Raw genomic sequence first — 13,240 nt, forward strand, 5'->3', positions numbered from 1 at the left:
CTTTTAGATCCAAGCAAGTTCTGGCCTGCTCTGACAGGAACAACCGCAGGGCTGGTAGGGCTGCCGGACGCACGGCTCTGAGGCCGCCTTGCACGGTGGCGCTCAGGTGGCGCTGAGGAGAGACCTGTGCATCTCTAGGCCTTGGGTTCAGATGCCGGCTCTCCCAGGTGACTTAGGCCAGTGCGTTCTCTCCCTAGAGCTTCCGTTTCCTCGTCTGTTAAGCGGGATCATTGAGCAGGTTGCGGGATTGTAATGTAGGGGGGACAGTGCCTGGGCGTGGCCAGGTGAGTTGAATAATTGGCAGCCATTTCATTGCAAACCCGAAATCCCTGGCACCCACCCTTTCCCTTCAGAAGAGGAGCAACCCCACCGTCCGCGCAGGGAGCCTCCCCTCCGAACCCAGGCCCACACATCACACGGCTGTTTGGCTTGTATGACCCAGTTCACAGCCCTCTGTCCGTGGGCCTCAGCAGACACCCCGGCCTCTGCCCCAGGGGCCTCTCGGCTCAGCAAACTGGCCCACCTGTGAGGACACGGCTCCCCTTTAAAAGGTGCATCAGAAGGAAGCAGCCCGACTGGTTGCTGAGCTGCAGGAAATGATTAAACTGGGGGAGAAAAAAACTGCTTCCACGAATCAGGGTGGGTCTGATGTGCAGGGTGTGGCCTGGATAAGGAGCTGTTCTGCCTGGAGGCGGCCCTGTGCCGGCTCGCCCCAGCCTGTCCCTCCGCCTCCTCCTCCCTCCCCTCAAGGTGTGTCTCTGGGCTCCACCGCTGCCTGTCCCACTGCCCGGCAGACGCCACCGAGAGGCTACCACCGCAGCCCCTGACCCTGAGACAGACCCGCCAAGCGCCTGCCATGGACGCCGCCGATGCCGCCCGGAGCAACGGGGCCAGCCCGGAGGCCAGGGAAGCCCGCAGCCTGCCAGGCCCCGTGGGCAGCCCTGAGAACGGGGCCAAGGCGGACAGTAAAGACGCCAAGGCCACCAACGGGCACAGCGGGGAGGCGGCTGAGGGCAAGAGCCCGGGCAGCACCCCGAAGCCAGGGGAGGGGAAGAGCACCCTGTTCCTGGGGAGCGAGTGGCGGCGGCCCATCATCCAGTTCGTGGAGTCGGTGGACGACAAGGGCCCCAACTACTTCAGCATGGACTCCGGGGACGGCAAGCGGTCCCCCTACGCTGGGCTGCAGCTGGGGGCCGCCAAGAAACCACCGGTCACCTTTGCCGAGAAGGGGGAGCTGCGCAAGTCCATCTTCTCGGAGCCCCGCAAGCCCGCCCTGGCCATCGGGGAGCCCGGGGACGCCAGGAGGCACAGCTTCCCCCGGGCGGACCCGGGCAGCCTGCCGCGCGCCAAGCCGGGCGCCGAGGAGGTCCTGTGTGACTCCTGCATCGGCAACAAGCAGAAGGCGGTCAAGTCCTGCCTGGTGTGCCAGGCCTCCTTCTGCGAGCTGCACCTCAAGCCGCACCTGGAGGGCGCCGCCTTCCGCGACCACCCGCTGCTGGAGCCCATCGGCGACTTCGAGGCCCGCAAGTGCCCGCTGCACGGCAAGACCATGGAGCTCTTCTGCCAGACGGACCAGACCTGCATCTGCTACCTGTGCATGTTCCAGGAGCACAAGAACCACAGCACTGTGACCGTGGAGGAGGCCAAGGCCGAGAAGGAGGTAACCCGCCCCGCTGCCCGGGCCGCCCTCCCTCTCCTCCACGGGGGTCCCTAAGCTTCGGGGTTGCCGCCTCCTCTGTCCCTGACTCTCTCCTGCCCCGCACACCCCAGGCTGAGGGTCGGAAGCAGCCCCCAGGCCTCAGGAGACAGGCCTTTCCATAGAGGAGCAGGTAGAGGCTCAGGAAAGATCAGGGCCTGGCCAAGGGCTCAGGGCCAACCCCCGCCCGACGGAGAGTGGCCCTCAGTCCTGCTCTGTGCCTGGCCGGGCCGTTTCTCCTTTTTTATTTAAGGGAGAGTCTTACGTTCCCGCTGAGCAGGGCTGGCCCCGGGAAAGGGTCATGGGTGAAGAGGGAATTTGACCTTTAAACGTCCTTTATCTCTGGCTGCAGAGTTTGCATTTAGAGGACAGTGACTTCCCGCTCTATCTGACCAGCCAGCCGCCTCCCCCCCCCCGTCCCCCCCCGTCCCCCCCCCGACCCCCCCCCCCCCCCCCCCCGCTCTGGCCGCCTTTACCTTCGCTCAGCCGGCCCCGTGTGCTTTGCGTGTGGTCGTGTGCAGAACCTGCCTGGGCCTGTGGGTGGACACTATTAGTAAGGTCGGCATTTGTGTGTGGGTTGGGTATATACATATGTGTGTGTGTTTCTAGGCATGTGGGTGTTTATGTTCATTCATGGATTTTGCATGTGTTTGTATGTGCGGCAGGTACGTGTGTTGCGTGAAGTCCGTGTATGCAGCCCTGCCTGTGCTGCTGTGGGAAGCAGCAGGGGCGTGTAGACTGGGAAACCTGGAGAAGGTCATGCGTTAAGGGCTCAGCTTCGGCCGAGGCTCCTTCCCCACAGGTGGCCCGCGGACGGCCATGCCCAGCCCTCCTGACCAGGAGCTGTGGGTGGCTCTCCCCCTGGGCAGGGAGGGGCATGTGGAGATGGGAAAATACCCAGATGCCTCCGGAGCCTCATTTGGCCCAGGAAGGAGGTGCTCCCAGTCCCCCCCCCACTTTCCCACCCCAACCTGGCTCCCACCTTCCTACTGGGAGGCCGAGATGTGGGGGGCCACAGAGCCCCCCTTCAGGAGCTGACGGGAAATCACGCAGAACGAGGGGCCGTCGTCAGCACCCACGGCAGCCAGGACACGCAGGGCCTCTGCCTGGGCTCCAGGACCCGACCCGGTTCTGTTCCTGGGTTTGACTCTAACCGTCGTGCTCGGGGTCTTGGTTTCCCTGTGAAACCGAGGGCTGGACTGGATTGTTTTCCACGTGGCCCTCATGGAGCCTGGGGGGCCTTGAACATGTCGTCAAGGCCTCAGGGACGAGGAGGGGAGATGAGGCCAAGAGCCGGCCTGGGGGCTCCCACGTCTGTTACCAGCAGAGCACCCGCTCCGGCTCATACGCAAGGCTGGGCCCAAACTTCATCCGGAGCAGGGTGTCACCATCTAGGAAAGCAGGTTCCCTGAAGACAGAGGGGCCTGGCCGCTCTCCCCGGAGGCACCAGCTCAACTCGCCTTCTGGTCCCGGGGCCGCCGTGCCCTCCCAGGGCCGCCCTGGTCCCCGAGGCTCAGGCACAGGCGGGCGGCAGAGCGCACAGCAGCTCCTCTGGGAGCGTCCGCCCGACAGCAGCTGCCGGTGAACCAGTCACAGTGGACGGAAGGACAGGTGCACGGATTGCAGGCTCGTCCTCCCGCTTCACCTGCGGTGGGGACAGGCCCAGGAGGAGGGACCCGTCCAGCTGCCGGGTCTGAGGGACGTCTCCCCACGTCCTTGTCCAGCACGGGGAGCAGCGTAGAGCAGCTTGAAGGGCAGGACTCGGGGGAGGTGCTCTCCGGGGACAGTGTCGGACCCACAGATGTGACTTTGATGGTGGGAGCTTCATGCAGTGTGTGCGCGCCTGTGTGCGTGAGCGTGTGCGCGTGCAAGTGTGTGCGTGTATGTGTGTGAGCGTGTGGGTGTGTGGTGCCAGCAGCGTAGACCAGCCCGGGACGGAGGGAGGGCCTGGCTCTGCGGGAGCACCAGCGTGGCACCGAGCGGAGTGCGTGGGTTAATGGGTCAGAATGAACACGCACATCAAGCCGGCACCTTTCTGACGCATCCCCTTCAGACCAAAACACCGGCCCCACACTCTGCACAGGGAGCTCTGTCCAGACCTGTCGGACAGGCTAGGGTGACAGCCCGGGTGAGGTCATCGCAGACACGTTTCGCTGCAGGTGACATGGGCTGTGGGTGTCCGTCTGCCTAGGATCCGAGCAGAGGCAGCCCACGTGGGGGCAGGGCACTCGGTGGCAACATGACGGCCCTTCTGGGGCACCCGGGGTCAGAACGTTGTCCATTTCACTCTGAATGCCCCTGGGGTCCCCCAGGAGGTCCTGGGTCAGGGCTCAGAGCCTGGGGTCTTTGCTGATGTGCTGCCGGGTTGGGAATCCCAGCTCTAGTTCAATGTTACCAGGAGGAAACTGAGGCCGGAGAGGGGTGACTTCCCCAAGGGCCACAGCCGTGGCGCTGGCCTGGCGATGCTCTCCCCCGTCTTGACCCTCCCCTGTCCTAACACCTGAGGAAGCAGAGGGAGGGGAGCCCCCGCCAGGCAGACTAGCCGTGGGCTGTTGGCATGAGTGGAAATGGGGAGCTGAGCATTTCAGGTTGTCATCCGGACAGTCACACTGTCGGGGAGTGCAAATTTGGCAATTAATGGCTCCTTTGGCACAGGCCTCAGCCAGGGGCCCGTGTGGCTGAGGGCGGTAGGGGCCTGATCTCCAGTCGCCCCTTCCCCGAGGGCAGTGGGAGTGTCCAGGTGCGTGTCCAGGTGTGTGGGCAGCTGGAGGCTTCCCCAGGTGGGGCACATGCTGAGCCCCTCTCCACTCTCCAGAAAACCTCTGCTCCCCGAGGCTGAGTGGCCCTACACGGCCAGGCCCAGGCATCAGAGCAAGAGGCACCCAGATGAGGGTGGGAGCGGGAACAAAAGAGGCGTTAGGGACAGGCCTGTGCAGGTGAAGGGATGAAATGGGGAGCAGGAGGGAGGGAACACGGGCGCTGAGCCCCGTCAGACATGACTTTAATCACCTTCCAAGGGAGAGAAGGAGAGAGAGCTGGGGCCTCCGGGGCCAGAAGGAGGGCGGGGGCGGGTGCCAAGAGGAAGGGGCAGACTCACCGCACTGCCCCTGTGAGGCGGGAGAGCCTGCGAGCTGAGGCGGCGGAGAGGAGGGGAGGGAAGTCCCGGACACGGGGGCAGCCCAGAGGCTGGGCGGCCGCAGGACGGAGCCGAGCGTGCTCCTCTTGGTCTCACCCCTTTCCAGCTGCGAGGCCTCCGGCGAGCGCGGCCAGCTTTCCGGGCCTGGGTTTCTGCATCTTTGTTTATTTTTTTTAAGTTAGAAAATTCATAAACATACATTTTTCAGGAAATACAATTATTCAAGTCCTTGATATTTCAATGACCGTTCCACCTTATAAGACATTCACAACATGTGTTCTCTAAGTCTACACCAAGTCGTGCTGACTCCTCCTCAGGTAACCAGGGCCATTTCGCCCATTAAATGCTACAACATGCATTTAGAGTGTAAAGGCACTTGAGCCAAACTACATTAAGTACTTGAACAAATAACTTCCAAACACTTAGAAGACAATAATCTAAAAATACAACACCTTGAATGATCAAACCCCAAAGAACTAAGCCACTGTAACCTAGCAGGCTGCGAATGGGTCACGTGTCCATGTTGAAACAGCACGGAATCGTCAATGACTTTATTTCTCACCTGCAATTTCTAAACATGATGGTGTCTGCACCTCTAACACCCCTTTCTTCGCGGGGGCTTGCCGGTGAGAGGAGACGTGCCGGCACGTAAGGGGGCCCAGAGATACAATTGTGCCCCTTCTCCCCTCGCGCTGCCGGGAGCCCAGGGCCCAGAGCAGGGGTGTTGACAAGGGGTGCACAGAGGCTGAGTACACCTCCAGGGCCTCACCCCAGAGCTGAGAAGGGGCCGTTCTCGCAGCACAGCCTCCGGTCCAGGTTCCCTCCCGAGAGCCGCTGCGTTCGGGGTCTGGCCCTGCAGCACGTGCCGCGGGAGCAGCGTACAGTGTACAGCGAGCATGTCAGACTCAGAGGCTGACGCGGGCCCAATAAACAAGGTGTAAGTGTGTGTGGCCGCAAACAAACAACAGCTTCAATTTTCATAGAAACGCAGGTTTATTTCGATAGAGACACGCTGAACACAAAGGGCTGAAATAAATGAGTCATTAACATAAAATAAAGGAACATTTTAATAACAATTAATTTGAACATGAACTTACCAGACACTGAATAACCACACAAATTAATAAGCGTAACGCAAATAAACCTATTTCTCTTGTTCTCTGAAAGCGAAATATTTCCTGTTGTGCACACCAAACAAGTCAGTCCAAGACTAATGACATGGCCATCGGCTGCTAAAATATTCGCTGCTAGTGTTAGTGGAGAGAAATGGTGCGCCTGCGCGTAAGGCTGTAAGGGAAATGGATGAAACACGATTATAGTCATCGGTCATTAGCGAACGTTGTAGTTCGTTATTAATAGTTATGTGTGGTGCTCACTTCAGCAGCACATATGCTAAAATGGGAACAATACAGAGAAGATTAGCATGGCCCTGCGCAAGGATGACATGCAAATTGTGAAGCATTCCATATTTTAAAAAAGAAAAAATAATTATTATGTATAACAGGATATTGCAAGACTTAAGTTATGACATTTTTATTCATACCATTATATTGGCTGGGCCGCAAAAACATTCATGGTGGGCTGCATGCGGCCCACGGGCTGCGAGTTTGACATGCTTGATGTGCAGCTTCCTAGCGTCCCAGAGAGATGAGATGGCCTCTGCACCGGCCGATGCTCCGCCCCCGCTGCGGACAGCGCATCCCCACTTCTGCCTCTACCCTTTCACGGTTCAAGGCCAGCCACCCCCTCCCCAGGGCTGGCAGACACCCCTCTGCACCTCAGCGAGCCCCACAGTCCCGCTCTCCCTCAATTGCAGGATGGGCTCCCCGGGGCGGACTCCCTCTGCCCTTGGCCTAGGCTTTTTTTTTTTTTTAATAGTTTTTTATTGATTTCAGAGAGGAAGGGAGAGGGAGAGAGAGAAACATCAATGATGAGAGACAATCATGGATCGGCTGCCTCCTGCACGCCCCATGCTGGGGGTCGAGCCTGCAGTCCAGGCATGTGCCCTGACTGGGAATCGAACCCTGACCTCCTGGTTCATAGGTCGACGCTCCACCCCTGAGCCACGTGGGCCGGGGGCCTAGGCTTGTTGACACATTTTCTTAACCTCATCGGACCCTTCTTCCTCTGTGGTCAGTGCCTTCTTCCTGCTCTTGGCCAGTGAGTCCACACTGTCCTTGCCTCTCCTGCAGGCCTCGACACAGCCTGGTCCCCCTGCCCCCGAGGCCCCGCACCACTGCTCCCTCCAGACACTGGGCTCCTCGGGCCTCTGCCTTCTCTGGTCAAATCGTCTCCCGCTCACCCCTCTTCCCACCTCCATTCTGGTGTCTCCCGTATCCTCCAAGCCTCCACGATCTATTTTGCATCTTTAATCTAAAGCGTGGTCGCCAGCCGGTGGCCTGTGGGCCGCTGATGGCCCGTGAGGTCCGAAAGGCTGGCGACCGCTGCTCTCAAGTGGTGGCCTCCCCGCCTGTCTGTGCACACTTCGCTCTGTGTCCGGGCAGTGTACACATCGCACCTGCAGCCAGTCCACCCACACAGGCTGGCTCACCACAATGTCACCTGACCATGCTGCCACGGCCCTCGCTCACGGTGCCCCGCTGGCCTGCCTGGCTCACTGTCCATGGAAGGTGCCCTGGCACCTGCTGAGAGCTTCCCTTTCCTGATCCCGGGACCCCACAGCCCCTGGAGGCAGCCCTCTTCCCGCCTCCATGAAAGGTGGGGCGTGTGCACAGGGGAGCTGTGAGGGCCCTGCCTGCAGGTGACAGGGCCTGGATTTGTCTTCCGATGCCAGTCCTGTGCTCTGGGCGGGTCCCTCCTGGATGGCCCAGGCCCAAGGCTGAGTGCACACTGCTCGCACTTTTATTCTCGGCTCTCCTGTCCGTCAGACCTTGTGTGGGGGTGGAGGGGGAGAAACTCAAGGCCAGCTCCTCCATTCCTGAGCCAGCAACGACGCTCAGCGCCGTGGGGCAGGCCTCCCCTGCCCCTTCAGCCTGGGACAGACAGGAATTCTCCAGGGATGGAAAGCCGCCTGGGACGGCCCCCGTCCAACCTCGTGGTCCCTTCCTCCCAGCTCGATCTGCCCACCAGGCCCAGACTCCATGGGGCCTCCAGGCCAGGGCTCGGCCGAGCTCCGCCCCTGAGAGCATGAGGGTTGAGCCTGCTGTGCACGGGGCTCGGCCTGGGCCCGCTGCCTGGCCTGTGTGAGGCCGCTCCCTGTGCTCTGTCTTCCTGCCCCTGTGGCTGTGGCAGTGGCTTCTCCCCAGCTTTTCTCCAGAGCCCAGCCAAACCCCGCACTCCCCTCCCCTTACTTGCCTCCTCCCGCAACCACGCCCGGCCCTGGTGAGCCTGTCCCTGCCCCGGGGTCTCCAGCGCATCGCTGGCCGGGCAGGTGCGTTCTGAGAGGAACTAGAGTCGCAGCTGGAAAGCCCAGCCCTCGGGCACCCTTTCCAGACCACCCGGGAGCGCTCCCCACCTCGGCCCACGGCCGGTGTCTGCAGTGGTTCCGGCCCAGGTGTGACGTGTGGAGGTCCGTGGCTGCTCGGACTCCAGCCGATAGAGACACATTCCCGGCCGTTTGTGGCGACTTCATGCTCCTAGAGAGATGGCTGCGGAAGGGGTGGCTCTGCATGGAACGCCCAGGGAGGGGGGACCTGGTGCACCCCAGGCTCTCAGGTGCCTGTTCCTTCTGCCTGCCTGCCAGGTGGGGACCGGCCACCTACCCGCGAGTGGGAGGGGCTTGGAGAGCACCCTGGGAAGCCCTCAGGCCCGCCAGCTGCCCGTCGGCTCAGCTGAATGGGGCCGGCCTCGCTCCAAGCCTCCCCTTCTGTCTTGGTTGTAGCTGCTTTTCAAAGTGAGATCTTTTTTCCCAAAAGGAAGGGACGTACGGGTAGGAGAGCTCATGTCCCAGCACATTCCCGATACATCCTCTTCCCAGCGCACCCCCGATCTCAACAGCCTTGATCTCCGCCTGGTCAGGGGCCCCTGGAACCTCTCCTGCTCCCTCTACCCGCCCATCACTGCCTCACACACAAGCCTCTTCCTGCCCAGAATCAAGTTTCTATCTTTCCACAGGCAGACGGCACCCCCTTGTCCGTGAGCAGGGTCACAGCTGTGCCTGCCCGCCAGCAGAGGGTCTGGCTCCAGCTCGCAGCGCAGGCCCATGTCAGGCCCTGGGAATGTGCCGCCTGCTGTGCCCTGGACCGGGCTGGGTCCCCACCTTCCCGTAGCTCTCCTCCCTCTTCCAGTGGCCCCAGGCCCACTGGCAGGAGTGGGGACTCCATACCTGGGCCTCCCTCCTGCTCACCTTGGGTGGAGGGCCTTGCAGAGGCTTAGCCCTGTGAAGACAGGGCTGGGATGCTCGACCCCACAGATCCGGGTTTTTGGAGAGAGTGTTTCTGGATCCTTGGCCACTGGCCCGGTGCCTGGCCTGCGTGAGGTCTGGGTGCGGGTTTGCTGAACGAAGGACTGGATGGGTGAGGAGTGAGCCTGTCGACTTCGCTCCCGGGTGGGCCCACTCCCCACTTCTCCCACCGCCCCCTGACATCTCCTCCCACCCGGCCCTCCCCTGCAGACAGAGCTGTCCCTGCAGAAGGAGCAGCTGCAGCTCAAGGTCATCGAGCTCGAGGACGAAGCAGACAAGTGGCAGAAGGAGAAGGACCGCATCAAGGTGAGCAGCCCCGGCACCGCTGCCTCTCCCTTCCCCGGCGGAGCGGGCCTCTGTGGGCGGCCTCAGCCCTGCACAGACTCCCCACACTGGCTTTTTCCCGATTTTCCCACTCCCTTTGGCGTTCTCGCCAATTCCTCTTCTCAGTCGGGGCCAGGGGTACAAGTGGATCTTACCCATCACCTGACACTCACGTGACATCATTCCAGGACAGACAGACTCTAGAACCACCCACCTTCCAATGTCCCGTTGTCTGCTCAGGCCACCAGCTGCCAGAGGCCTGCCATTCCTGGTTCACTGTGCCGGGGAGGTTAGATGCCCGTGTGCCATGGTCTGAGTCATTGCAGACCACATCTGACCCATGACCCTGCCACATACACATCCATCAATTCACTTTCTGGTGGTGCTGGGTCCTGGTTGAGGTTCCAGGGAGCGCAGCCTGGCTCACGGGCACTCTGGGGCCCGCAGCGTTGCCCACTGGGCGGGGAGGAACGATGGCGGCGGTGGGGCCACCGGTGGATAAGGAACAGCGGCTGTAAACACCGGTCACCTCCATCAGAACTGGCCTTTCTCCATGAGGCCTCCAGGGAGCTTCTGGGCCAACCAGGCTCTCGGGTGGGAGCGACCGGACTCTGTGCTGGAACCTAAAGGCCCAGGGAGGTGTCAGTGACTGACGCCTCCTCCCTTGGCGCCCTCGCTCCGCCCCCAGAGCTTCACCACCAACGAGAAGGCCATCTTGGAGCAGAGCTTCCGGGAGCTGGTGAGGGACCTGGAGAAGCAGAAGGAGGAGGTGCGGGCCGCGCTGGAGCAGCGGGAGCAGGACGCCGTGGGCCAGGTGAAGGTGATCGTGGACGCCCTGGACCAGCGGGCCCAGGTGCTGCAGGAGGACAAGCAGACCCGGGAGCAGCTGCACAGCATCAGCGACTCGGTGCTCTTCCTGCAGGTGCCAGGAGCCCCACATCCGCCCTCACCTCTCCCCCGCCTTCTAGGCCTCACTTGTCATCCATCCACCTTCCCAGGCATCCATCACTCATCCATCCACGCTCCAGTCCACCTCTCCCCTTAATTCTCCCACCCAAGCCCTTTCACTGCCTAATCCAAGGGTGGCACCCAGTGCCACCTGGCACCCTTGAGCAGTGCTCCCGCCCAGCAGGAAGGAGCTCTGTGATGGATTAGTGATGCCTGCTTGGGCTGTGGAATTGTGGCAGAGAAGTGTTGCACAGTTGTTGTCCTGGATCTTTTTAAAAAAATTTTTATTATAATATATATTTTTATTGATTTCAGAGAAGGAGAGAGAGACAGAAACATCAATGATGAGAGAGAATCATTGATCAGCTGCCTCCTGCACTCCCCCCACTTGGAATTGTGCCCACAACCCAGGCATGTGCCCTGACCAGAATCAAACCCAAGACCCTTCAGTCCACAGGCCGACTCTCTATCCACTGAGCCACACCGGCCAGGGCCAAACTCTTCCATTTCACGGAAGAGAAATGGGCTGTTTAACAGCAGCGCTGGGTCTAGCCCCGGCTCTTCTTGCTCCGATGTGGAACCTGCCAGCTTCACTGTGACAGCCCTGAGAGGGCTCCCCCCACTTCCAAGACTCCTCCCAGCTCCCCCCACTAAGGGCTGCTTTCCCTCCTTGCAGGAATTTGGCGCTTTGATGAGCAATTATTCCCTGCCCCCGCCCCTGCCCAGCTACCGTGTGCTGCTGGAGGGGGAGGGCCTGGGGCAGGCGCTGGGCAACTGCAGGGACGACCTGCTGAACGTGTGCATGCGCCACGTGGAGAAGATGTGCAAGGCCGACCTGAGCCGCAGCTTCATCGAGAGGAGCCACGCGGAGAACGGTGGGTCCCTCGCGGGCGACCCGAGGCCGTGGGCACTTTCCTCTGTCAGTCCTGCTGCCTGTGCGGCTGGCACCCACCGATGGCCCCTCATTGTCCCCAGCCACCATTGCACCTGCGGTATTGGTACTAGGATTCCGGGAGTGCAGTCCCCGTTGAACTTGCTGCCAAAGGCAGGCAGCCTCTGCAAGGGGCCTCGGGGCAGGGCCGCCGGGCCGCCGGCTCCCACCTGTCTCCCTGTGGTCGCCCGTCAGGCTCGGGCGCTGCATCTGATGCCAGCCCAGTCCAGCAGCTGGGTGGGTGCTGCCCCTTCTTTTTTAAAAACTATTTTATTGATTCAGAGAGGAAGGGAGAGGGAGAGAGAAACATCAATGATGAGAGGGAATCATGGGTCGGCTGCCTCCTGCACGGCCCCCACTGGGGACCGAATCCACGACCCGGGCATGAGCCCTGACTGGGATCGAACCGTGACCTCCTGGTTCGTAAGTCGACGCTCAACCCCTGAGCCACGCCGGGCGGGCTGTGCTGACGCTTGTAAGGGCTCTGCAGACCTCGGGAGGTGGGCCTCGAGCCGCACCTGGGCTGGAGAGAGAGCCTGCCCGTCACCTGTGCTGAGTCCTCTGCGCTCAGGGGCTGGGCCGGGCCTGGGGGCCAGCGGGGCCAGCGGGACACAGCATGTCCTGGTGACTCACAGCTCTCCTGACGGCAGCGTCTCTTCTGAATCATGCTCCACCCACAGAGGCCACTGAATAACCTTCCAGAAAGCCCCGACCCTGAGAACTACCCTGCCGAGCCCCCCGCCCCGCACCCCCATCCCAGCCCAGTCGCTTTAGGGCCCGACGCCTGGGCACCTTCCCCAGAGCCCCGTCTGGTTCTGGGCCCGGCCCCGGCCTAGGGACACCGCCTGACGCACGGCTTCTGGCCCCAGACACCCGAGGAGGCGCAGGTGCAGCGTGTGCGTTGTGGGGTGTGCAGAGGGGCCAGGCCCAGCGGGGCCTGCGTGTCTGGGTGGTGGCCTCACACGGTGTCCCTCTGAGGACTGGTGAGCCGTGGCAGCGAGGCGAGCACTTGGCCTCCGCCCGCTCACCACCCCCGCATCTGAGCTCGGGGCAGCTGCGGGCGTCTCCCAGGCCAGGGCCAAGGCTCAGGGAGCAGCTTCTCACAGGCGCCCGCTCAGCAGGCAGTCAGCTCTCCGCTCTGACCCACCCCCTCTCATCTCCTCCGAGAAGGGCTGCTGGCGCCACGCGGAGGGCGGGAGTGTGTGGTGGCCACGGCCCCTGGGTGCCCACTTGGGGGAGGTGAAGATGGCCTGATGGGCCCAGGTGGCCTGCCACCCACCCACTGGCCATTACTAGGTCATGGTTGTGTTGGCCACGGCCTCTGTGCAGGTGTGGCCTGTGCCCCCGCGGGTGTGGAGGGGCGGCTCCCGGGAGCAGCGATGGTGCCTCTGACGTCAGCAGCCTGCACCTGTGCCCGGGGCCCTGGCCTCCGTGTTGGTTCTTGTTGCGGCCACAGTGTTGCTGGGAACGTGTTTGGCTGTGGGAGGCGGGGAGACCCTAGTAACCGTCCTCCTGCCTGAGGCCGGCCGCCCACAGGCCAGGGTCTCATTCTGCCGTCAGAGGCCTGCGGGCTGCGGGCACCAGCCATCTTCATCCTGGGCTTGGGGAAGGGCTGAGCCACACCCAGGGGTTGTCATGGATGCCTCCTGCGTGCCAGGGCTGCTGGGCACAGGTGACAGGTGCAGAATGAGGGACGAGCCACTCTTCCCTCCTCTTGCCCGGGATGGAGGCTGCGGGAAGGGCAGGGGAACACGGGAGAGGGAAGGAGTGAGAAGAGGGAGTGGAAAGGAGGGGGCTGGGAGGCAAGCGTGAGCCACACATTGGTTTGGGTTTTGAGGAGTG

At 62.0% G+C, this 13,240-nt stretch overlaps 1 protein-coding gene and 1 non-coding gene across 2 annotated transcripts in view; both read left to right on the forward strand.

The window, feature by feature from the left end:
* The first annotated feature begins 687 nt into the window (after positions 1 to 687).
* Positions 688 to 13,240, forward strand: part of TRIM29 (tripartite motif containing 29) — a 23,832-nt gene continuing 11,279 nt past the window's right edge. The window contains exons 1-4 of the mRNA XM_023749022.1: positions 688 to 1,660; positions 9,406 to 9,501; positions 10,208 to 10,441; positions 11,144 to 12,080. Coding sequence (XP_023604790.1) covers positions 857 to 1,660; positions 9,406 to 9,501; positions 10,208 to 10,441; positions 11,144 to 12,080 — 2,071 coding nt within the window. The 5' untranslated portion in view covers positions 688 to 856. The remainder of the gene's footprint in view (positions 1,661 to 9,405; positions 9,502 to 10,207; positions 10,442 to 11,143; positions 12,081 to 13,240) is intronic.
* LOC111824568 lies at positions 6,201 to 6,305 on the forward strand. Its single transcript, XR_002827675.1, has one exon. It is a non-coding gene; the product is annotated as a U6 spliceosomal RNA (small nuclear RNA).

This window comes from Myotis lucifugus, unplaced genomic scaffold, assembly GCF_000147115.1.
Source record: "Myotis lucifugus unplaced genomic scaffold, Myoluc2.0 scaffold_2420, whole genome shotgun sequence".
Lineage (NCBI taxonomy): Eukaryota > Metazoa > Chordata > Mammalia > Chiroptera > Vespertilionidae > Myotis > Myotis lucifugus.